Below are 26,534 nucleotides of genomic sequence, written 5' to 3'. Positions count from 1 at the left end.
AAATAAAAAGCAAAAAAAAAACTCTATTGATTGGATTCCAAGCATCGTCATTTAAGAACATGGGAATATTAGAACTAGGTGCAGGAGTAGGCAATTCAGCCTCTCGAGCTTGCTCTGCCATTCAATATAAGCTATTATGCTCCATTGTCCAGTATCTCCGAAAACAGGATACCTCGATGTTGGTGAAATATTTATTTAAAGTAATAATTGAGATTTAGGATGTTTCATAGTCATCTCATCCCTCAATGATTTGACACAAATCACTTTAAGCAGGTCCACCCTTTCCAATCTAGAAGTTATTCCCTTCTCTTGTTCACTTTTCACAGAAATGCATGCCTGGGGGTTTTTCAATTGCATCACCTGCACCAATCTATTTAAAGTTAAAGCAGTGCTGTGATGTGTCACGAATTCACCTTCAACTGGCTTGCTGACAGATTTACAAACTAAAACAATATTGATTTTTCTTCACAACAAAATAATAATTTGCAACACAATATCTGACAATTACAACAACTGGACAAGGAAACAGAAGTGAGTGTCACACATACTGTCATTCAATACGATTACGGTGAATCTATACCCAAGGTCCATTTAACAGTCCTTGTTTCATATTTTTTGATCACCTTTGAACAAAAATCTCAGGCTTGGAATTTTCAATTGACCCATCCACACAGTACTTTGAGGAATTAAGAATATCTTATGACCTTAGAGAGAACAGTCCTGAGGTTTCCCAATGCCCTTTATAACATTGTCCAAATTATGGTGTAACTTGTACCTGATTATTACAATGACGTGTTTGAGCTGCTTTGGCCCTCTAGACCCAGATATGGTAACAGCTATCTATCAAATCACATGCCGACAGTGGTTGACATGTTCATATGACAGTGTGATTCCTCTACACCAGCAGAACTTCAAATCAAGACTTGTATTTGTACATCAATACAACAAGAACATCTGACAAGTGGTAATTATTCTTCCTGGGAATGTCTTCAAATAGAATATAAAAGTCTCTCATGAAGGTGGATTTTGAATAGTGACTTCAATTTATCTGATCTCCTTACAAAGGTCTGTATGTAACTGCATACTCTAACATGCCAGTGAATTGATTCTTTTATTAAACCAGATCACAGAATCAAATGTTTTTCAAGTAGCAGTATTCAACTTCTTCAATGTCAACTCCCATGCTTCTTAGTCCCTTGGAAGTATCGTTTTCAGTCGACCCTAACTATGCAAAGTAAATACATTTTTCAGTTATGAAGCTCAGCAGAATTCAGAACAGTGTATGTGGCCTCAACGCGTTATGGTTTTTACTGCCTATTCATTAATGTTACACCTTTGAAATAAGTAAAGCCAGCAACTCACTTTGTAACTGTGATCCTCATGTATGAAATAGATTGAAGGTCTTGACAAAAAGTTTCTACACCACTGAAAAAGGCCATTCTGCCCATTATGTCCACACTGGTCATCAAGCATCTACTGTAATCTAATTTACCAGTACTTGCCATGCAGCCTTAGAACAGTACAGCACAGTATAGGCTCAATTAACCAGTTCAGACATGGTACAACATTCCTCTTGAGCAGATAGGACTTGAACACAGGCCTTCTGGCTGAGAGGTAGGGACATTACCACTGCAACATAGGAGCCCTCCTGTTGCATTATATGCTATGGCTTTACAAGTGTACATCTAAACATTTGATAAATGCCTTGAGGACATCCATCCCTGTCATGCTTTTAGGCAGTGAGTTCCAGATACTCACCAGGTTCTGGGTAAAAACATTTTCCTTAAAGTCCATCTAAACCTCCTGCACCTTACCTTAAAACTGTACTTCCAAGTTGTTGAACCTTCTACTAATGGGAAAAGCTTCTCTCTATCTACCCTATCTACGCATCTCATAACTTTGTACATCTTTGTACATTCCCTCCCAGCTTTCTCTGTTCTGAGAAAATCAACCTCAATCTATATACTCTCTCTCTGTACCTGAATTGCTCTATCCCAGGCAACATCCTGGTGAATATCCTCTACATCATCACAAGTGCAATCCCATCCATCTTATAGTGTGGTGACCAGAACTGTACACAGTTCTCCAGCTAATTAATGTTGCATACAGCTCCATCATAATCACCTTACCCTTGTATTCAATGCCTTGATTAATAAAGGCAAGTAGCCCATATGCCTTCTTAAACACGTTAGGTATTGGTCCTGTTGCCTTCAAGGATCTATGGGCAAACACACCAAAGTCCTCAGATTGCTATACTTCCTTGGGTCCTATCATTCAAAATAAAATCATAAAATTTTGTGGTACAGAAAGAGACCATTCTATCCATCACCAGCTCCCAAAAGAGCTGCCCACATTGGGCTGGAGAATAGGCTTATCTCCATAGCCTGCTATTTCATCAATTTCAAATATATATCCAGCTCTCTTTTGAAACTTCCTAAGGAATCTGCCTCCAACACTTTCCTAGGCAGTGCATTCCAAATCTGAATAATTCTCTGAATAAAGAAGTTTCTCCTCATATCACTTCTAGCTCTCTTGCTGACAATCATGAAATTGTAACCCCTCGTTACTGACATACCAACTGACATACCAGCAGAAACAGAATATCCTTCTTTACCCTGTTAAAATTGTCCATAATTTTGAACACCCCAATAATGTCACCTCTTAATCTTCTCTCCACCAAGGAGAATAACCTCAATTTCTCTCATCTTTCCTTATATCTAAAATCTTTCATTCCTCATATTATTCCAGTAAATCTCCTTTGCACCATCACCAGGGCTTTAACATCCTTCCTTAAAAAGGTTCCCAGAACTGCCCAAATGTGGTCTGATCAATGACTTGTAGAGGTGCAGCGTCACTTCCTTGCCTTTATACACTATGCCTCTATTTATAAACTTAAAGATCCTGCAATCCTTTTTTACCACTTTTTCAACTTTCCTGGTCACCTTCAGAGAATTGCGTACATGAACCCTGAGGTCCCCTTTGCTTCTGTACTCACCTCAAAGTTACACTATTGAGCCTGCATTGTCTCTCCATGTTTCTCCTTACCTCATATTTCTCTGCACTGAAATTCATCTGCCAGGTGTCTGTCAATTTGGCTAACTTTTCAATGTCCTGCTGAAGTTGCCCAACATTGATCTCACAATTCACTGTTCTCCCAGCTTATAATCTTCTGCAAATTTTGAGATTTTGCCCTAAACACCCATCTCCAAATTTTTTATAAAATTCAAAAAAAACTAAGGTCTCAACACCAGTTCCTGAGGAACATTACTTTCAACTCAACTCCAGTCTGAGAAATGCCAGTCTATACCTACCCTCTGTTTTCTATCTTTCAGCCAACTTCTAATCCAAGTTTCCTGGGACCCATCAATCCCAGACATTTCTAAATGCTAACCAAACTGCCATGTGGCACCATATCAAAATACTTTCTGAAAGTCTAAATATACTCTGCCACAGCACTACCCTCATCCACTGACTGTGTCACTTCATTGAATAGCTCAATTAAATTTGTCAGACAGGATCTGCTTTTGACAAGGCCATATTGATTACTGACTATATCCAGCAAGGCAGTCTTTTCGTTTTTTCACTTTGGCATTAGTTTTTCTTTTCTGGATTGCAGTCAGACCTTTTCTGTTTTGCACTGTTGCTTGCCTATTGATTGGTTGATCTGGGCTTAACCCTTCTCCTAGTGGGAAAAGCTTCTATCTACCTATCTATGCACCTCATAACTTTGTACATCTCAATCAGGTTCCCTCTCAGCTTTCTCTGCTCTAATATGTCTAGTCTCTCCTTCATAACTGAATTGCTCTTGCCCAGATAACATCCTGGTGAATCTCCTCTATGCCTTCTCTAGTGCAATCTCAGCCTTCCTATAGTGTAGCAAACAGAACGGTACACAGCACTCTCTCCTGGATTATTAGGCTGAGTTCTGTCTTGCTTCTGAGATGAGTGGCTTTATCTTCATGTCCGATATCTAGAATTATAGGTCTTCATTCATGCCATATTATTAGACGCTAAATTTGTCCATGTAGGATGAGCATCATTCAGTCACTACTTTGTGTAACTTTCCACAGATCTGGGGCTCAAAGTTGCAGGAAACACCATGTCTATTGAGTACTTCATATTGACTTGATGCTGTTGTTGTGCTATCTTAAATCACAATAATTACAAACCAACATTCCTTTTTTAGACCGGACATTGTCAATTTGCCCTAAGGTATCGATTGAGTCCCTCGGAATCTTCATCTGACATCTCTCTGGTATTCACATTGGATTGATCACAATTGCCATCCAACATCTCCTGAGCAAGAGTCTCTTGGCTTTGTGAACCAACTTGACTTCTTCCTAGTTAAGCTTTTGCACACAACCTGATTTAAATTCTTGCAGGTTAACTACCTTCCATTTGCTAAACTTGAACTCTTTTGTTTTATATGATGACCCTCGCAATACTTGCAACTTGTCCTTGGATCTTGTTGGCTATTCTGTGGATACTTGCTGGTTTTTACTACTTTTTAGCTTCTATTCAGAGGAGTTGGGCATCATGGACTGGGCCAGCATTTATTGCTCATTCCTAAAAAGAGAAGAGAAGCTGAGGCTTGCTGCTGAAGAAAAGCGTTCCCGCTGAAAAAAAACAACTCCAAGACAACACCGGAGTACTGCGCCTTCAAATGCAGTCGCTGCAGCCGAGACTGCCACTCCCACATGGGCCTCTACAGCCATGACAGATGCTGCTCTACCCACAAAGGTTGAAGCAAGACATCCCAGGTGCAGATTCATGGTCTCCTGAGGCTAACGGATGCCACCAATTGCACAGGAGAAGGTGGTGATGAGCAGATTTGTGAGCACTGCTGTAGACCATTCAGAGCATCTACACCCACAGCCGTTTGTGAGGTAGCTCCAGGATTTTGATCCAGTGACAGTGAAGGAACAATGATATATTTCCAAGACAGTGGGAAGGTGAGTGGTTTGAAGGTGATGGTGTTCCCATTATTCACTGCCCTTATCCTTACAGGTGGCAACATGTGTTCGGAAGATACTGTCCAAGGTGCATTGATGAATTTCTGCAATGCCATCTTACAAATGATGTGTACTGCTGTTACAGTTGTGAAGTCAGCCAATATCTGTAGATGTAGAGCCAATCAAGAAGCTGCTTTGCCCTGTCTCGTATAAAGCTTTGAGGGTTGTTGAAACATTGTTGCACTTGAAGGGTCGAAGTTTTTCAATATAGTGGACTAATCTGAGCCTCTTATCAAAATAGAGCACAGGTCTTGACTACTTCTTCATATCGTGGATTAACTAAAGTCCCTTCCCTTTGCAGTTGCACTATTGCAGTAGGATCTCTTATTTCTGTAATAATTCTATCTCTGATTAAATCATCACTCAGGTTTCTGAATTGTAGAATTCTGTGAGCTGTGTCAATTTAGTCACATATCTATTTTTTCTAATCAATCAGAAATGTTATTAGATACATCTGGAGCAAGTGGGACTTGAACCTGGCCCTCTTGTCCCAGGGTAGGGACACTACCACTGAGCCACAAAAGATTTGAAAACAATCAGCTCTTTTTCACCTTCAGCCTTAATGTTGAACATTGAACATGCCAGTCATATGTCACGTTCAGTCTATGGTTCAAATGTGTCCTGAAGGCATTAAAATTTCAGCAGTCATTTTTGTTCTTCAGAGTTTAAGACTAGAATACAACTTGTAACAGTTTCTCCCATTCAATGTTAAGAATGTTGCTACTTTCATTTGTTCCAACACGTTAATTAACTCCATTTCAATTTGACAGGTTCATCACCGTAAATGGAAAGAAAAAACAGTTCTATTTTGTATTACATTTCATTTCAACCAGCGCTGGGGCAGGAATGTTTGCAGCTATTGTGTCTTACCATGGGGCTTTCAGTCAGGCCTGCCTCTTTTTTGTGGCTTTTAGAAACCTTCAGCAACTCTGAACATTCTGCTGTTCCTTTTTTTAAAACAACTGTTCTTCTCTACAGCTCCACAACACAATCTCAGTTCCACTCTGACACCATGTTATCAGCTCAGAGGAAAACTGCCTTGCTTTCATTGTCTCTTTTTTGAACTGTTTGTAATAAATTCATGTGCGGTGTGTGCTTCATGACAGTGGTCACATGACTACAACAAGCAATTTCATCCAAACAATAAGAAATACATTGCTGAATCTAGTATATGCAGGTAAGGTAGAGCTGTTGGATTGGAGTATTAATTTATTATGAATACTGTAGAGTAATTGGAAATGCATCAACTGTGTTTGTAGGTAAATTGACTATGTACAGTATTGTTCTGACAGTCTCAATGAAACCTGCATCATTGTTAGAGAACAATAGAATTAAAGAGGTTCATGGGTAAGGAATATCATCATGCTGGTTTGCATGGACTTCTTTCCATAAAGTCTTTCTGTCACAGAGTGCTCATGAATGGCTAATTAGCACACTCCATAAAGACCACAAATAGTTTGAAGTTGTACATGGTGGCCTGCTTCCAGAAGGTATTTCAGACCCTGACAGTACAGGCTGAGCAGGATCAAATTAGAAAAATTCAAGATATGCAAGATTCTGTTGCATTGTCTCTGTGCCCTGTTTTTATAGCAGTTCTGTTTTGCACTTCCTGTTGATTTTATTAAATGTAGCAATTCTACAAAACTATTTAGAAATTCCACAGAAAAAAGAACATGGTATTTTGGGCAAGTTTGCAGGAGTGTTTCAATCTCACTCACCATGCACATTTTGACACTTCTGCTGGTTTAAGAGGCTGTGCCCTTGAGCAGCCATGAGGCTTGCTAGGAGTAGTCTTAAATGTTTCAATATAAATGCCAATGTAGCCCACATTTGACTGTTCCCCAGGACGTACAACGAGATAAACATCAACTGCACCTGGAGGACCAACAACTCAGTCAAAGTTGCTCTTTGGTCTGCTTGAAGCATGTTGGTCTTCCAAAACAAGAAGTTGACTTTGACCGAGTGTTGCAGACTGGCATATTCCAAGGTCCAGGACTATGCGCTGAGGGACGCACAAAAGCTTGGAGCAGCTGCCGCCAAGGCACAGTGAGGAAAAACCATTGTCTGAGGTCTTTCTGCTGAAGTTAATTGGGGGGGTCTGTTCAGTTACTGGACACTCCTAGTGCCTCAAATACACGCAAATGTAGTCTTGAATGTGTAAGAGATGTCTTTGGTTTGTTTGAACAAAGTCAAACTGCAAGGTTTGTTGTTTCCTTGATATGCTACTGTACAGAACCAAACAGCATCTGTGACTATGCATATATGAAGATAATTTTAATGAATAAAGTATAGCTTAGAAAGTTACAAAAAAAATCAGATGGTATCCCCAAATGACAGATCTCAGTATGACTATCAGCATGTATTTCCCATTCCCCCCACCCTCCCTGACTTTAAGCCATTGCTGGTGGAGCATAACACCTGGACTCGAGCATTAGTTAGACCATAAAACTTACAATTCTCATCTGGCTTTCAACAGTGGCAAATATTTTAGCAAGATCCACACAATGCTTTCTCTAAGTCGGGACCCGTTTGACATCACAAACCATAAAGTTTATCTTTGGTCACTTATGGAACCTTTCCTTGAGTGTGTACATAAACCCAAGTACTTGCTAAGTGCCTCTTGTTATCAATGTAATGTATTCCACCCTCATGATCCATGGAAGTCATACACTTTGCACAGTCTATGAAACTCCCTCTACAGTGAATGCCCTAAAGGGTAGAATGCAACTTAACATGGAACAATAAGTATTGCAAAGGTTCAAGAGCATTATAAGAGAGGTACAACTGAGTACTCCATTTAATAATGCTAACACTTTTCTTAGAATAAAATTTGATGGTTTACATTAGTTTTAAATTACTGTCTGCTTCCCAGCTCTACCAAAATAATTAGCAACAAGTGCTATATATATTGAATCCAAATAACTATTGACACAGGAAGGAGCAGTTTGTATTGGCAAAACATTTAAATGAATCTGCTGTGACATAGCATGTTAACATGGCCCATAAATTGCACTTTAATGCAAAATATTGTTGTATTGCAGGTGTGGGTAGAGACCTTTACATTGCAGTTAGAACATGTACTGCATTTGCTCTATAAGTAGTGTGAGCAGACAATACAAAGTTTTACGAGCTCATTGGCAACACGCACCATGCAAGCTAACTGGATCTTTGTTTATGTACAGTTATGTACTTGTGTAGAGTATTGAGTGTTTGTTTCTGATTACCAGTATAGCATCTAAATTTCTGCCTCTGCTTTTCTAACCTTATTTACATACCTGTATTTTCTTCCTGAGTCCCTTTCCTTCTGACTAAGGTTTGGTCCCACAGCGTCAGCCAAATATAGGAGCATTGGAACATTGCAGTCCCATACAATGAGATCAAGGCTGACCTGTGACTGAACTCTACCTGCATACCTGTACCCCAAATACATTGATAGCATTGGTTAACAAAAATCTATCAATCCAGATTTAAAATTAACCATGAATCAACTGCTGTAGAAGGGTATTCCAGACTCCTGTATTAAAGTGTTTCTTAATTTCACCCAAGCTTTAAATTTTAGACTATGCTGATGTTCAAGACCTAGACACCCCAAGCCAGTGGAAATAGAATCTGTAGACTCAAAATGTTTCCCTTAACATCTGGACAATTTCACTCCAATAACCCCTTGACTTTTGAAATACTCAGTAACATAATCTGAGTTTGTGAAATCACTCCTTACAATCTAACTCTTGATGTTCATGAATCATTCCAGTAAATCTACAGTGTACTCCCTCCTAAATGTTTCAGTATAAATACCAATATAAGATAAGGCCATCAGCCCATGACAGATATCTGTGAGACGGTCACATTTGTGCTGGCCAAACCACTTATTCTTGGCCTCAATGAAGTGTGCTAATTAAACAATCATGAGTAGTCCATAACAGAAGGCTTTTATAGAATAGAAAATTTGGTATGTAAATGAGGTAGTACAGACAGCTTTTACACCTCTTGAAGATATAAAGGGCAGAACTCCATGAGCTTCTTGATTACTTTCTGTATCTGTTCGTGACATTTTAGCAATGATCTCTGCACATGAACCTAAGATTATCTTTGAACCTTTACTGATTCTAACTTTCCATCATTTTGAACGCACACTGTTCTATCCTTTTATTGTCCAAAGTGAAAGACCTCACAATCACCACAACTGAATTCCATTTGCTATAGTTTATGTGTTCACTTAGAGTCATAGAGTCATAGAGACGTACAGCACAGAAACAGACTATTTAGTCCAACTCGTCCATGCCAACCAGATATCCAAACCTAATCTAGTCCCATTTGCCAGCACTTGGCCCATATCCCTCCAAACCCTTCCTTTCAATAACCCATCCAGAGACCTTTTAAATGTTGCAATTGTACTAACCTCCACCATTTCCTCTGGCAGCTCAATCCATACCCATACCACCCCTACGTGAAAAAGTTGCCCCTTAGGTCCCTTTTATATCTTTCCCCTCTCACCCTAAACCTATGTCTTCTGGTTCTGGATTCCCCCACCCCAGGGAAAAGACTTTGTCTATTTATCCTGACCATGCCACTCATGATTTTATAAACCTCTATAAGGTCACCCCTCAGTCTTCAACATTCCAGGGAAAACAGCCCCAGCCTATTCAACCTCTCCCCATAGCTCAAATCCTCCAACCCTGGCAACATCTTTGGAAATCTTTTCTGTAACCTTTCAAGTTTCACAACATCTTTCTGATAGGAAGGAGACCAGAATTGCACACAATATTCCTATCAATACTTCTAACAGCTGCTGTGGACTATTGACCAGCAGTTATCTTGATCTGGTCCAATTTGGTATTGCACTTGCAGAGTCAGGAGATTGTGCCCAGCAATAGGAAACTCATTGGATATTCCTCCTAACAATGAGGCCAGTTGTTGCACCACAGTTTTGCTGAGATAAATCAACTCTGTGAAAGATCAAAACTTGAAACTTACCATTCTGTATGTGCTGCTATTTGATCAGGAAGTATCCTCATCACTCAATAACCATTAAAAGTTCAAACTTAATTATATTTTTTCAACTTGGTTCCTGGAGTGTTTCAAAGGTCTGTTTGACATTTGTTATTGTCAAACGACAGCCAATGCAAGGGGTGTTTTTGAGCAGTGCCATCTCCTCTAATTGGTCTCTTGAAAATATTACACTGCTAATCTTTTATCACTCAACATGAACTTTCCCTGGCACTAACACTAATGCACAGTCCCATTGTATACCAACAGTCAAATCATCTGGAATTATGGCCAAAAAGAACTCACTTTAATATATGTTATGGCTTCCCTGTGGAATTGAATTCAAAATGGCAATTTATTAAACTGCATTCGTATATTCTCACTGCAGTTTTTTTAAAATTGGTTGTTGTAGACAAGAGTCTAGAGGTATTATCCAGAGGTATTGTCCAGAAACCAGTTAATGTTCTGGAGGCCTGGGTTTGAATCCCACCAGGGCAGATAGTGAAATTTGAAATCAATAATAATCTGGAAATGAGAGTCTAATGATGACAATTAAACCATGCTGGTTGTCAGGGGAAGAAGAAGCCTAGCTGGTTCACTAATGTCCTTTAGGAAAGGAAATCTGCCATCCTTACGTGGTTTGGTCCACATGTGACTCCAAACCTACAGCAATGTGGTTGACTCTTAACTGTCTTCTGGCCAATTAGGGAAAGGCAATAAATGCTAGACCTACCTGGTGACACCCACATCACATGAATAGTGGGCGGCACGGTGGCACAGTGGTTAGCACTGCTGCCTCACAGTGCCAGAGACCCGGGTTCAATTCCCGCCTCAGGCGACTGACTGTGTGGAGTTTGCACGTTCTCCCCGTGTCTGCGTGGGTTTCCTCCGGGTGCTCCGGTTTCCTCCCACATCACAAAGATGTGCAGGGTCAGGTGAATTGGCCACGCTAAATTGCCCGTAGTGCTAGGTAAGGGGTAAATGTAGGGGTATGGGTGGGTTTCGCTTCGGCGGGTCGGTGTGGACTTGTTGGGCCGAAGGGCCTGTTTCCACACTGTAATCTAATCTAATCTAATCTAATCTAATCTAATCTAATCTAATAAAAACGTGTGTGATCGGTGAGCTCAACATTTAACTATGGATGTATATATATCTTAAATATAAAATAATCATTAAATCATAGACCAGCACATAAAGAGGCCATTCAGACTATTAAGCATCCATTAGCTCCATATAGTCCACACCTTGGCTCTTTTCCCATATCTGTGCAATATTTTGCCTTCCACATCTTTATCCAATTTCATTTACCAATAGCTATTCAACCTGTTATACATTCCTAGAACCGGGAAGTGCATTTTAAATTCCAGCCCCTCAATCCTATTGAAATTTGCTTTTTCCCCCTCACATCTGACTCTTCTAACTGTTCCCTCCATGACTACCTGGTCAGGTCCACGCCCCCCTATAACCCACCCTCCTATCCTGGCACCTTCCCCTGCCACTGCAGGAATTGCAAAACCTGCGGCCACACCTCCTCCCTCACCTCTATCCAAGGCCCTAAAGGAGCCTTCCACATCCATCAAAGTTTTACCTGCACATCCACCAATATCATTTATTGTATCCGTTTCTCCCAATGCGGTCTCCTCTACACTGGGGAGACTGGACGCCTCCTAGCAGAGCGCTTTAGGGAACATCTCTGGGACACCCGCACTAATCAACCACACCGCCCAACATTTCAACTCCCCCTCCCACTCTGCCGAGGACATGGAGGTCCTGGGCCTCCTTCACCGCCGCTCCCTCACCACCAGACGCCTGGAGGAAGAACGCCTCATCTTCCGCCTCGGAACACTTCAACCCTATGGCATCAATGTAGATTTCAACAGTTTCCTCATTTCCCCTTCCCCCACCTCACCCCAGTTCCAAACTTCCAGCTCAGCACTGTCCCCATGACTTGTCCTACCTGCCTATCTTCTTTTCCACCTGTCACCTTCATCCCCTCCCCCACTCACCTATTGTACTCTATGCTACTTTCTCCCCACCCCTACCCTCCTCTCACTTATCTCTCCACCGTTCAGGCTCTCTGCCTGTATTCCTGATGAAGGGCTTTTGCCCGAAACGTCAATTTTACTGCTCCTCGGATGCTGCCTGAACTGCTGTGCTTTTCCAGCACCACTCTAATCTAGACTCTTCTAAAAAAGACCTGTGGCAACTGCTTATCAATCTGTCGCTACTGGAAACACTTGTATCACTTTATTTACTCTAATGAAATCCTGCAGGATGTTAAAGACTGATATTAAATCCTCTATTAGTTTTCTCTTTTCTGAAGAGAACAACGTCAAGTTTCTCTCTTATATTTTCTACCTAAAAGTATATTCAAACACAACTGAGCAACCTTCTCACCACCACTGGCATTTTGTTTGCTTTCCTTTTGAACTACTATCCACTTTCAGTAAAAATGTATGTATCCAATTCAATATTTACATGCAAAACCCATTATGGGCAATGCAAACCATAAAGGTGATGGGGGTTGGGGGCGGGGGTTATGTGGAGAGCAGGAAAGGACTAAAGCAAAATGGAGTTGCAGGGGAAAATGTATCTCCACTCGACCCACATAATTCTAATCAATCTCAGCTGGAACTATTTTAGTTAATCTCTTCTGAACTCTTTCTAAAGATTTTGCATCTTTCCTGAATTGGATAGTATCCTAACTGGGGTGCAAGAAGTGTCTTATACTGGTTACCACAGTATTCTGGCTTCAGTACAGTTATGTCTCTGTACATTATGTCCAAAAGCTTTATTGATTGCCTTGTTAACCTGTCTCACCATCTTCAAAGGTGCATAAACATCACCACCATTCCCCATCTCTGTTCTTGCACCTCTTTAAAAGTAGACAATTTAACTTGTCTCTCCATATTCCCCGTGCCAAATACTAATGATACTGCATTCAAAATAAATGATACACTGGAGATGACGCATTGTTGTTATTCAGTAGAACTGATGAAAATGCTACAATAATATAAACAATGATAGGCATTACTATTGTACAGACATTATAAAGGTATTTGTTTTATATTCTTCGATATAAGCCTATTCTCCCCACATACCTTCACATGTTTCTCTGAAGTAGGCTGCCAGTTACATCGCTTGTAAATTTTACATGAAGCAATATCTTCAGTTTAACAAAATGCCACAAAATGCATTATGGAGGAGAGTGCTGCATCGTTCAATTAAAATTGACTTTACATTTAATGGAGAAATGTATTATTGGGAATATAAAGTTGCCATAGTCTGCTCTCTCATTAGAGACGAAAATGTGTTGCTGGAAAAACGCAGCAGGTCAGGCAGCATCCAAGGAGCAGGAGAATCGACGTTTCGGACATGAGCCCTCCTGAAGAAGGGCTCATGCCTGAAACGTCGATTCTCCTGCTCCCTGGATGCTGCCTGACCTGCTGCGCTTTTCCAGCAACACATTTTCCGCTCTGATCTCCAGCATCTGCAGCCCTCACTTTCTCCTCTCTCATTAGAGAGGTGACCGAAGGTGATTTAACCTGAGGGTCACCATGCCTCAGGCGAGGGGCAAGTTTGAGAAGGAGTGTCCTTCATAGCCACCTCAGCTGCTCATTCTGTATCACAAACCAGCTGTCCAGCCAACTTAACTAACTGAACCCCAAAATACAGTGCAGAAGATCCTTCTCCAAATGTTCCTCATTAATGGGATGCACAGATAACTGCAAATATATTGGGTTCAACAGACTCTAGTCGAACATACGGATTACTATTTGACTTTGGCGTTCCCAGGGCAACATCCGCAAACAATTGGAAATAGTTTCCCATAAATTCTTGCCGCCTGAACAAGTTATTTCAGGACCGCTGACTGAATATGTGATACGGACGGGCCAGCTGATGCTGTTTACCATCTCACATCCGATTGGTGTCCCATAGCAATGAGGAAGAGACCCGAAGTATTTTTAGAAATACAATTTACGTTTGCTCTCTGCCCTCTCTCCTGGAAGACCGACCGAAATAGACTTGAACGCGGGCCGTTTAGAAACCAAGTGCTGGACCGAGAACGGCTTCTAACATCCTGATCCGGGTCAGGCCGTTCATCCGGTGGGCTAGCATCACTCCCCATTCGGAAGAACACAGGACTGTCAAGTTCCCTCATTCCCTGACATTGCACATGCATTTTATAGCGGGGTTGAACAAAACAGGCGAGGGAGGGGTGGGGGTGCAGAGGAAGTCCCAATCACTTCATCTACTCTACCTGCTTGTAATGGGAACGCGTTGTCCAAGAAGGTGGATTCAGCCAACACATGGCACAGAAAGAGCTGGAGGCCAACACCGAAGGCGATTGGGAACATCCCGGCTCGGCTACAATTCATACTTGACGCTGGAGTCGCTGTTGCCTTTTGGGGAAGAATGGTAAACATTTCCCATTAAGTCTGCTTACTGCACAGAGGCTATATTTAAACCGAAAGTCCACCAGCTGCTTTTACAACACAAGCCCCAGGGCGGACATTAGACCCTGGCATCGCTCATTGCTGCTACAAGATGATGGCTGGAGCAAATGATCAGACAATGTAGATACTTAAACACACACACGTATACTTTCACCGGGCTCCGGTGGGCCATTCTCAGTTTGGAGGCTCCACGTCTCAAACTCCAAAGACGCCTTTGCAAGTATCAAGAGTTTTATTTCTCACTTTGTGCATTTCCAATTATCCAATCACCACACAGACGCACTCCCCCTTTCCAAACTATACACAGGGTATGCATTGTGTTGGCATGAAGTACAGGTCCATATGAGCGGACACACCTACAAATACAGTATATGAGTGCTCACAGCTTTAAAATGGAATGTGCAAATTTGAAACCAGAAACGCCGTTTGTTAAACAACAGAGAAACTGTCTCCAACAAAACAGTTACAATTCAACAATCCCTTTATTAATCCCAATCCCAATGAAGGGAGCAGACCAAGAAAGGTACTTCTCACGTTAATCCCAGTCCACAGAGTTCCTGAGACTCCTCACGTTTAAACCACCACCCGAGTAATCGCAACATTAACATCATTGCAATAAATCTAGCCCTCAAGTGAATTTTGGGTGAGCCGCAGTTAAACCTTATCAGAGACGTTCTGATATTATTTTAATAAAAAGGATCAAAGTACCCTACATTTTAAAATCTCCTGATATTTATTGTATTTCATTATATAATATTTTACCAAATGGCTATTATTCCTGGGACAAAATAAAGAACACACATGGAATAACGTTTATTGTTATATAATTCCAAAATTATTTTAAAATTACATTCTTATGCTTGTGGCTGCACGTATATCTACAACACCACATCACCCAGAACCACAGTCAGTGTGCAGTTAGTATACAGCCGGTGTACAGTGTACAGTCTGTGTACATTCAGTGTACAGTGAGTATTAAGTCATTGGACAAGCCCAATATTGTATCAATCTGCCACATACAGTGGAGATGTGTTCAGTTTCCACCTTGAAAATGTCACTTTAAAAAGTGTATGTTCGTTTAATGACGACCTAAAAATACAATTCACGCTTTAGAAAGACGGATTTCAGTAGGTGTGCGCACTCCGTTTATTTGTCACATCGGCATCAGTGATATTCATGCATCTTCAGCCAGAATACACACCCCGATCAGACGGAACGAAGTAAATTCTGTAATTCCAAGTGGTTCGGGTATTTCTCTCAAGCAAAGCACAGAAGCTGCTCGAGTGAGGAATTGTTTGCTTACCATACAGTGGGCATGGACACACCTTCAGCTCTCGCGGTTGACTGTCTCAGTTGATTTTTAAAAAAATAGTTTACCAACCCTTTTATTTAACTGCGTGCATTAAATCCGAGGCTGCTCCATGATCGACCGGAGCACAGCAGTGTGATGTCCAGGAGTGCTGATTTGTCATTTTCCATGTGGATGCATCGAACAGTAAGGATTAAAAGCTACTGTATTCCCTATTCTTCTATGATTTCCCTTCATTGAAAGTGATTCTAATCTGAATATCTGTATCGGATAATTCTAATGGATTTCGACTGAACCTGTCTGAATCTATATAACTCTACAAGGTGTCCTGTATCCCACACAGGAAAATATGGCCATCCGTCAATAATCCCAGGAAGATACCATGTTAATCAAACTGAGAATCTAAGAAAGGTACTGCCCCCATTAATATCACAGTGCAGTTAATCCTCTATTAATTGAGAAATATATACCATCCCAAAAGGAAATACTGTCCCAGTCTAACCTAACACTTACCTGCATGTATATGACTCCATTGATTCCAAACCCAATAAAGATACCACTCTATTTAGAGTCATAGAGATGTACAGCATGGAAACAGACCCTTCAGTCCAACTCATCCATGCTGACCAGATATCCCAACCCAATCTAGTCTCACCTGCCAGCACCCGGCTCATATCCCTCCAAACCCTTCCCATTCATATACCCATCCAGATGCCTTTTAAATGTTGCAATTGTACCAGCCTCCACCACTTCCTCTGGCAGCTCATTCCATACCCGTATCACCCTCTGTGTAAAAAAGTAACCCTCATGTCCATTTTAAATATTTGCCCTCTCACCCTAAACCTATGGACTCTAATTCTCTAGTTCTCCCCCACCCCAGTGAAAATACCTTGTTTATTTAACCTATCCATGCCCCTCATGATTTTATAAACATCAACAACATCACCCCTCAGCTTCCAGCACTCCAGGGAAAACAGCCTCAGCCTATCCAGCCTCTCCCTATGCCTCCAACCTTGGCAACATCCTTGTAAATCTTTTCTGAACCCTTTCAAGTTTCACAACATCCTTCCTATAAGAGGGAGAACAGAATTGCACACAATATTCCAAAAGTGGCCTAACCAATGTCCTGTACAGCTGCAACACGACCTCCCAACTCCTGTACTCAATGCTCTGACCAATAAAGGAAAGCATACCAAACACCTTCTTCACTGTCCTATGTATCTATGGCTCCACTTTCAAGGAGCTATGAACCTGCACTCCAACATCTCTTTGTTCAGCAACACTCCCCAGGACCTTAATTAAGTCTATAAATCCTGCCCTGATTTGCCTTTCCAAAATGCAACACCTCACATTTATCTAAATTAAACTCTATCTGCTACTCCTTGGCTCATTGAACCATCTGGTCAAGATCCCATTGCACTCTGAGCCATTGCTGGATCTGTACGAGTTTTGTCCCTAGTTGGTTCCATGATGTATTTTTCTTGGAAGCTGTTGCAAAATTATACAACAACTTAATCTTCCAGGTTATATTTCCCAATTTCATTTGTCCAGTACAGAGGAATCTCGATTATTCGAACGAGATGGGTGGGCACTATTTCTTTCAGATAATTGATTATTCGGTTAATTGATTTCCTCTGGGGCTCGGAGTTTTCTGTGAAGTCTGCTCCCGTTCAAGAAACTAGGCAGAAACTGTTGGAGAAATTATCTGGGGAAGGGGGGTTTAGGGTACACCCCTCTGTAGAACTGTAGGCAAAGTGTGGGGGTAGAGAGAGAGGGCGGGAGATCAGTCATTTAGAGACGGTGCCTGGATTGCCCAGGACTGTTCACGGCAACATTTCAGTGAGCCGAGTTTGTTTTTAATCATTGTATCTGTATACAAAAGATGCGATCAGAGTTGAAACAGCTCTTTGACGTAATGTTTCTATTGGGACCTTGAGATCCCCTTCAGATAATGCGATATTCGGATAATTGATATTCAGATAATCGAGGTTCTTCTGTATATGTGAACATCAAAGTCACCACAGTTTTTACATTGTCTTCGTTACACTATCCAGTTATGTTTGTTTAACATTCTGTCTCTCAGGCACTGTTTCCATCAGCAGTCTATCCATACTGACTTAAATGATTGATCCTCTGAGCTAACAACACTTCTAGCAACTTTATATTATGTCATATTTAATTATTAGCATTATCCCTTTTCTTACTCCTGGTATGGTGTATCTGGTCTTCATTCTGGTCGTCCTTTCAAAAGGTGGGCTGATCACTGGGTCCATAGTAGCAGGTTTGGAAGCAGGGCCAACATAGAAATTGAAAGTTACAGGTCAGACTAGCTCTCCGACTTCTTGCTCAAATGGTTTTGTCAGAGATGGAGCAAACACTGCCAGGTCTATCCACTCAATAGTGATGGGAAGGTAATCTGGGTTCATAATTATCAATGAAATAACACTCAGAGATCTTGCCAACAGCCCACAGGACCTTCACTGTAAGAGCTCACTGGTAGGTAAGCTATTGTGTTTGAAGCTGTTGAATGACCCACTGCCAGCAAAAGACAGGATCACATGCCTCTCTATATCACAGCCTTGCCTTTGAGTGAGGAAATTGTGAAGATAGGTGTCTCTGAATGCCACCTACCACAAATCTTTTCCCCCTTCCACAGTCGCTAATCCTTTGTGGCACTCATATTGGCCTCACAGTGAGGGGTGTCTGCCTCCACTGAAGCGGTCAGTGTTTTTGCATCCTTTACAGTGGCAGTGATAATTGGCCCACTGTGTTGAACGGGAGAATGAACATGGACCTAACCACTGAATTGGTCGCTTCCCAGAAATGATCTCCCCACTGGCATATCTTTGACCTGGACAGTCCTAACAGCTAGATGTATTATAAGGGCAGAATATGCTGCCATTCGTGAACCATGGAATATTTATTTCCCAAATGTTATCATCATGTTTTATTAATACATGGGAATCAGACATCACGAGCTGGGCCAATACTTATTGCCCATCCTTAATTGCCCTTTAGGAAGTGGGCGGCACAGTGGCACAGTGGTTAGCACTGCTGCCTCACAGCGCCAGAGACCCGGGTTCAATTCCCGCCTCAGGCGACTGACTGTGTGGAGTTTGCACGTTCTCCCCGTGTCTGCGTGGGTTTCCTCCGGGTGCTCTGGTTTCCTCCCACATCACAAAGATGTGCAGGGTCAGGTGAATTGGCCATACTAAATTGCCCGTAGTGTTAGGTAAGGGGTAAATGTAGGGGTATGGGTGGGTTTCGCTTCGGCGGGTCGGTGTGGACTTGTTGGGCCGAAGGGCCTGTTTCCACACTGTAATCTAATCTAATCTAATCTAAAGTGGTGGTGAGCTGCCTTCTTGAACTGCTGCAGTCCATTTGGTACCCAAAATGGTATGAGTGAAGAAGTTCCATGGTTTTGCCCCAGCTACACTTAGAAACATTTTTATTTTTCAGAGTCAGGATGATCATTGTCTTGGAGGGGAACTTGCAGGTAGCAGTTTTCCCATCTAGCTGCTGCCCTTGTTCCTTCTACATGGAAGTGGTCAGGAGTTGGATAGTACTTTTTAAGGACCTTCTGCAGTGCATCCCGTGCACCAAGAATCTTTATATGATCATGGTGATCATATTAATTCCATACATCTTTGTGCCACAACTTCATATTGCTGTTATACGCATTCAGATAAAGTCTTTAATTTCCTCCTTTCCTCACCATTATTTGCATGAATCTTTTTGTTGTTGGACCATTATTGTTGAACTGTCTGTCTCTACCTATCTTTATGAAAATTACTACAATGCTTGATTGCCTCAATTTTTCTTCTAACATTTCTAAATGACACCTCCGCACCATCCGCTCCCCCACCCGCCTTTCTCACCCAGCCTTCTTTTATTCGTGTTATCTGTACCCCTTGTTGTGTAACTTGCCAGGACACTGATTCCAACCCTAGTGTAATGGCTTCCTCTTTCCCCAGTATTAGGGTCTGTTTTTCATGAATTGAAATGCATTCTTCCCACATCACACTTCAGTTTTCTCTGCTGCTTGACATTATGGCACTCGGCATGTGGCTCAGGTAAACATCCAAACTTCTTGCCTTTGTGGTCCTGCATTCCAGTTTGAATCCCTTAAACTTATTCAGCAGAATATCATTCCTAACTCTACATGGATTCCAGAAACTGGATTCTCCTTCGTCTAATCCAAGTTCATCCACTGTCTTGAGGAGAGGTCTTAAATCCAAGCATAGGCAGACAACACAACCATTGGAACTCACAGTCACAGCAGTAGAGAACAGCATCTATATTGTCCCTTATACTTTATCACTTCCAGTGCATTTGAATGGCTTCCCCTATTATGGTGCTATGCACAGTTTTTCTTAAACCTAACAGAGGTACTGCTCTTATTAACCTTATGTCTGACCTTGATAAGTAATCACAACTTCAATAAAGATACCATGGCTGACATCCTTGACACTGAAAATAGACAGCATATCATTAACCCTAGCTCCAGTAAAGTACCTTCCCACTGATCTTAACTGCCCCTGTTGTTATTAACACAGAAAAGTATATCATCCCTATTAATTTAGCATTAATGCCCACATATGTAAAGCTATTGCCCTCTTAATCCTAAACTCATTAAAGACGCCACTGCTGTTAATTCCTAACCAGGATCGATTTAATACTCATGATGATTAGGAGAAGGTATGAATGATCATTAAAACACATTTGGTTCACTAGTATCATTGCAGGAGGGAATTTGATGCCCTTATCTGGTCTGGCCAACAATCACACTGAGCCCCTTAGCAATGCAGGTGCCTCTGAATTGCCTTTGGAAATTGTCTAGAGAGGTATTTGATTTTATTAAACACTGCAGAGAAATTGCAAAAGACTACAACTGGATGGACCACGTAGCATCAAGCCCCATCAACCCTATAAAATCCTCTGGGGGTTTTGTGCCAAAATTGGAGACATGTCCCACTCAGTCATCCACAACAAGATACCACTACAGCCACTGTTCAGAATCCTTGGTATCCCCTTGCTGCATATGTCCTGCAATGCTCTCAGTAAACAGGGGTGGTAAGCAACTGTGTCCCCGAATACCAGTAGCAGCCCTGCAAAATGTAAGGGCAGGGTGACCTTTCTGGAACTTATTTCTGTCATTCTGAAATTGAATGGTTATTTCACTCCTCTTGACCTCTGCTTTGAATAAAATAAAGCACAGCAAGTGCAGAAAAGCAACATGCATTTTAAATGAAACAATAATAGATTGTATGTGCCTGCAACATGGCCCTTCCCAGAGCACAACTCCATGATGCAATGTGTATGCACAGGCTCACATTCATCACATCAAGTGCAGCAAGGTAAGGGGGAGGAATCGACGGGTCCCAATATTTCTCCTGTTTCTGAGTCCTTTACTTTGCTCACCACAACCCCCATTCACCCCTAATATTTAATCCTGCCCTTCCCATCTTTTGGAATTGGAAACTGAGGTCAATATATTCTTTTGTCCCCCTAAGGCCTCCTCTTGAGATATTCTCAAGGGCTACTTTTTGATTTTCAGGGGGCTACGTTTGATTCTCACTAATGTATGAAGTGATGCAGTGACAGAGTAACAGCAACTTCCATATTTGTGTTGACATACGAGACAAATGAACTCTTTACAAACTAGGTTTGGAAGAATGCATCAATATCCTCAATGAATATAAACTCTCCATTAAAATTAAAGCCAAAACACAGAAGGATAGTGTAAATGTTTTAAGCAAATTGGTACAAGACATGTTCACAATAAACATTTTCTTCAATACAAAAAGCCATCTCCCTAAACACACCTTTCACTCAGTATTGAAGGCTCAGCCTTCCATTACATCTATACAAAGTTGGAAGTGTTTTTTTGTGTAGTATCCCTACAATTTGGAAACAGGCCATTTGGCCCAACAAGTCCACACCAACTCTCGGAAGATCATCCCATCCAGACCCAACCTCTACCCTATCCGTGTAACCCTGCATTTCCCATGGCTAACACACCCAATGCACACATCCCTGTACACTATGGGTAATTTAGCATGGCCAATCCACCCAAACCTGCACATCTTTGAACTGTGGGAGGAAGCCAGAGCACCTGAAGAAACCCTCACAGACATGGATAGAATGTGCAAACTCCAAATTTGCTAGGAAGTTACTTACTTTACACTGCACTTAGATTTAAATTAACAATTTACACTAAGTGGTTTACAATAGCATCATTCCTCTGAATAGTAGTTCCTAAATATTTACAATTTTGGGCTGAGGTTTCCACATTCTTTTGCAAGTTGTGTTACCTCTGTGATTTCCAATTTTCCTGGTTCTCAGTTGGTCTTTTGCAGACAGATCACTCCTTTTGCAGCCTCTGTCTCCTTGCACCTCCCTATTTCTTGCTGCCTGTTTCCCTCTCCTCTCTCCCATTCCTGTCTCCCTCCCTCTTACTCTTTACCTGGCAGGCTTTCTGCAGTCTCCAGCTTAAATCTCCCCCAACCAATAGACTCCCTCTTTCTCTCTACAACCCTTGCAGACTCCCCACCTTTCCCTATGGCAGTCTCTCTTTCTCTCTACATCACAGCCATTCTCTCTACATCTCCTCCTTTCAGTTTCTCTCTCCCTTTCTATAGTCCACCTCTCTCTTTCTCCTTTTTTCAGCCTGCATCTCTCTCTCCCATTTGCAGCATCCCTCTCTTGCTCCACCCCTTGCAGTTTTCCTGATTTCCTCACTGTTTGCAGCCTGCCTCTCTCTATCTTGTCTCCCTCTCTTTCCTACACAGCCATTCACCTCACCCCTAGAAGGCTTGGTCTCTTTCTTCTACCCTAACACTTGCAGCTTTCCTCTCTCTATCTCTCTCGCTCTCCTCCAACCACTGCCTCTCTCCCCAGCCGGTCCATCAACTCTCCTGCCCTAGTTCCAATTCTCTAGTCTCAGCCCTGGCCATACTCTCGTGCTCCTGACCATTGTGTTGATCCTGGCCCTGACCCTGACCTGCCAAAATATATACAGATGGATACAACCCAGTTTACAAAACTGACATTTGAAATTTCAATGTAACACTTTCAAAATTTTACAACAGTTTCTGATCTAGTGACCTTTAAACCCATCTAGAGAGTCTGCTTCATTTGTTTAACCAGTTGGTTTTCCAACTGGTTAAAACTACTGATTGCTGTCTCTCAACATCACTGCACAGTCAGAGAGTTCTTCCTGTCTCCATTTACGCATGACTTGTGTGCAGACTTCTATTCCTTTGCAATGTGATCACTCTCTGTGCTGGTTGTACTTTCTAGAAAACTTTGCTGCCATCCAAGAGTTTGTATTTCTAACTCACACTCTCTTGCCCAATGTGTAGCTTTGATTGTTGCTTGCTTGTTGTGTATCTCTTTCTATCTCACAGAGTCACAGAGATCCACAGCAGACAAAATGGACACTTCAGCCCATCTCATCTGCGCCAGTTAGAAACGAGTATTTAGCTATTCTAATCCTGTTTTCCAGCCCATGACCCATTGCCTTGTATGCCTTGGCATCATAAGTGCACATCTGAAGACTTCTTAAATGTTATGATGGTTTCTGTTTCTGCCACCTTTAAGGCAATGAGTTCCAGATTCCAACCACCCTCTGGGTGAAAAGATTTCTCCTCTCATCTCCTCTAAACCTCCTGCCCCTTGCCTTAAATCTATGCCCCTGGTCATTGAAGACTCCATCAAACCCTTTCCCATCCACCCTATCCATGTTCCTCATACCTTTACACATCTCATGGAATCCGTACAGTTTGACAAGAGGCCATTCAGCCCATCAAGTCTGCACTGACCTTCTGAATAACATTTGTCCTAGATCAAGCCCCCTACCCTATCCCTGTAACACCACATTTACCATGGCTTACTCACCTAAACTGCTCATTCCTGGATACTATGGAACAAGTTAACACAGCCAGTCCACCAGATCTGCAAATCTCTGGAAACCAGAGTGCCCAGCGAAACCAACACAGACTTGGAGAAAATGTGCAAACTTCACACAGACAGTCCTCCAAGACAGGAATCAAACCTAGGTTCCTTGCACTGTTAGATAGCAGTGTAACCAATGAGCCACCCTAAATCATTGCAATCATGTCCCCATTCAAATCTCCTCTGCTTTGGGGCAAATAACTCCAATCTGTCCAATCTCTCTTCCTAACTGAAATCTCTAGCCCAGGCAGCAGCCTGGTAAATGTCCTCTACACCCTCTCCAGTGCAGTCATAGGCCTCCAAGAATGTGGATACCAGAACTGCACACAATATTCTAGCTGTGGCCTAACCAACGTTTTATAGAGTTCCAGCCCTTGAATTCTATGCCTCATCTAATAAAGGCAAGTTTACTCTTTGTCTTCATAACTACTTTATCCACCTGTTTTGATACCTCAAGGGGCAAGCGGACATGAACACCAAGGTCCTTTTGATCCTCAATGCTTCCCAGCTACCTTTTCTTTCAATAATACAGCATCACAGACATGCTCCCTGATTACTAAACCCATATCTCCTTTGTCTTTGAAGAAAAATGTCCTGTGAGTCAAAATAGATGGACAATTTTTCAAATTCATTTATGAGCTGCGAGTATCTCTGACTAGGCCAGCATTTATTGCTTATCCCCAATTGCTCAAAGGCCAGTTAAGAGTCAATCACATTGCCATGGTTCTGGGATCATATGTAGGCCAGACTGGGGAAGGATAGCAGATTCCTTTCCCTATATGACATTGTTGAACCAGATTTTTTTTAATGACCATTCACAGCAGTTACACTGTTGCAATTAGACTATTTATATTCCAGATTTTTACTGCAGGAAGTGTCTTTGGTTGCGAATCCTATCACATCGCATGGAGCGGTTGGAGCAGCAGTTAGAAGCAATAAGGAATTTACAAGAGCTAGGAGGTGTTATGGATGGCAGTTATAGGAAGGGAGAAGAGCCACAGATACAGTCAGGTGGATAGGTTAACTCTAGGAAAGGTAGGAGGGGTATGCAGGTCATGCAGGAGTATCCTGTGGCTATCCCCATCTCAAACAAGTATGCTGTTTGGAAAATGAAGGTGGTGATGGGCTCTCAGGGGAATGTAGCGCAAACTGCCAAGTTTCTAGTACCGAGACTGGCTCTAATGTAATGAGGGGTGCGTCAGGTTCCAAGCAATCAACTGTGTTCAGGGACTTTCTAGTCAGAGGCACAGACAGATATTGCTGCAGCCGGCAGTGAGAAATTGGAATGGTTTGTTGCCTCCCTGGTGCCAGGATCAAGGATGTCTCAGAAAGGGTGTAGAATGTTCTCAAAGGGGAGAGGGCGCAGCAGGAGGTCATTGTACAGATTGGCACTAATGACAAAGGAAGGAAAAAGGATAAAGTTCTGAAGGGAGAATATAAAAAGTTAAGCAGGAATTTAAAAAGGAGGTCCTCAAGAGTAGTAATATTTGGATTACTCCTGGTGCCAGGAGCTGGCGAGGGTAGGAATAGGAGGATAGAGCAGATGAGTTAATGGCTGAGGAGCTGGTACAGAAGAGAAGGGTTTACATTTTTGGATCATTGGACTCTCTTCTGGGCTAGAAGTGACCTGTACAAGAAGGACGGATTACACCTGAATTGGAAAGGGGTGAATATACTGGCAGGGAGATTTGCTAGAGCTGTTCAGGAGGATTTAAACTAGTAAAGGGGCCACCCACCTCTCCGATCCATCACCATTATCCCCAACTTCATCCACCTATCACATTCTGAACTCCCTTCCCCCAGCCCCAACCCCCTTCCATTTATCTCTCCACCCCCTCGGCTCACAAGCCTCATTCCTGATGAAGGGCTCTTGCCCAAAACATCGATTCTCCTGCTCCTTGGATGCTGCTTGACCTGCTGAGCTTTTCCAGCACCACATGCTCGTTCCTTAAAGATCAGCAAGGCGGCCTATGTGTGGAACCGCAGAAGATTGGGGAGATACTAAACAAGTATTTTGCATCAGTGTTTAATGTGGAGAAGGACATTGAAGACATAGAATGTGGGGAAATAGATGGTGACCTCTTGAAAAATGTCTATATTACAGAAGAGGAAGTGCTGTGTGTTTTAAAACACATAAAGGTGGATAAATTCCCAGGACCTAATCTGGTGTACCCAAAAACTCTGTGGGAAGTTAGGGAAGTGATTGCTGGACCCCTTTGCTGAGCTATTTATATCATCGATAGTCACAGGTGAGGTGCCTGAAGACTGGAGAATGGCTAACATGGTACCACTGTTTAAGAAAGGTGGTAAAGACAAGCCAGGGAACTATAGACCAGTGAGCTTGACATCGGTGGTAGCCAAGTTGTTGGAGATAATTCTGTGGAAAGGGATTTATATGTATTTGGAAAAGCATGGACTGATTAGGGATAGTTGACATGGCTTTGAGCATGGGAAATCATGTCTCACTAATTTGATTGAGTTTTTTGAAAAAATAACAAAGACGATTGATGAAGGCAGATGGGTGGACATGATCTATATGAACTTCAGTAAGGCATTTGACAAGGTTCCTCATGGGAGACTGGTTAGCAAGATTGTATCTCAATGAATACGGGGGAACTAGCCATTTGGATACAGAACTGGCTGAAAGGTAGAAGACAGAGGGTGGTGGTGGAGGGTTGTTTTTCAGACTGGAGGCCTGTGACCAGTGCAGTGCCACAAGGATCAATGCTGGGTCCACTACTTTTCATCATTTATATAAATGATTTGGATGTGAACATAGGAGGTATAGTTAGTAAGTTTGCAGATGACACCAAA

At 42.0% G+C, this 26,534-nt stretch overlaps 1 protein-coding gene and 1 long non-coding RNA gene across 6 annotated transcripts in view; one reads left to right on the top strand and one right to left on the bottom strand.

The window, feature by feature from the left end:
- Window positions 1-26,534, bottom strand: part of colq (collagen-like tail subunit (single strand of homotrimer) of asymmetric acetylcholinesterase) — a 125,575-nt gene that overhangs the window by 88,569 nt on the left and 10,472 nt on the right. For 2 of the 5 annotated variants that reach the window (XM_087986938.1, XM_087986939.1), the window contains exons 1-2: window positions 15,759-15,879; window positions 14,260-14,401 (exon numbers count right to left, since the gene is read on the bottom strand). In XM_087986938.1, the coding sequence (XP_087843064.1) occupies window positions 14,260-14,401; window positions 15,759-15,761 (145 nt within the window). In that variant the 5' untranslated portion in view covers window positions 15,762-15,879. Of the gene's footprint in view, window positions 1-14,259; window positions 14,426-15,758; window positions 15,880-26,534 lie in introns of those variants that run through there. The other 3 variants (XM_087986940.1, XM_043689504.2, XM_043689503.2) reach the window with 2 other exon arrangements.
- The window catches only part of LOC148149862 (uncharacterized), a 72,513-nt gene continuing 61,815 nt past the window's right edge, over window positions 15,837-26,534 (top strand). Inside the window, exon 1 of the long non-coding RNA XR_015757149.1 lies at window positions 15,837-15,950. This is a non-coding gene — a long non-coding RNA (uncharacterized LOC148149862). The remainder of the gene's footprint in view (window positions 15,951-26,534) is intronic.

The sequence above is a fragment of the Chiloscyllium plagiosum genome, unplaced genomic scaffold (genome assembly GCF_037043375.1).
Source record: "Chiloscyllium plagiosum isolate Xiang-an unplaced genomic scaffold, Cpla_swu_hap1 HiC_scaffold_5, whole genome shotgun sequence".
Taxonomy (NCBI): Eukaryota; Metazoa; Chordata; class Chondrichthyes; order Orectolobiformes; family Hemiscylliidae; genus Chiloscyllium; species Chiloscyllium plagiosum.
This window is presented reverse-complemented; position numbering and strand designations above follow the sequence as displayed.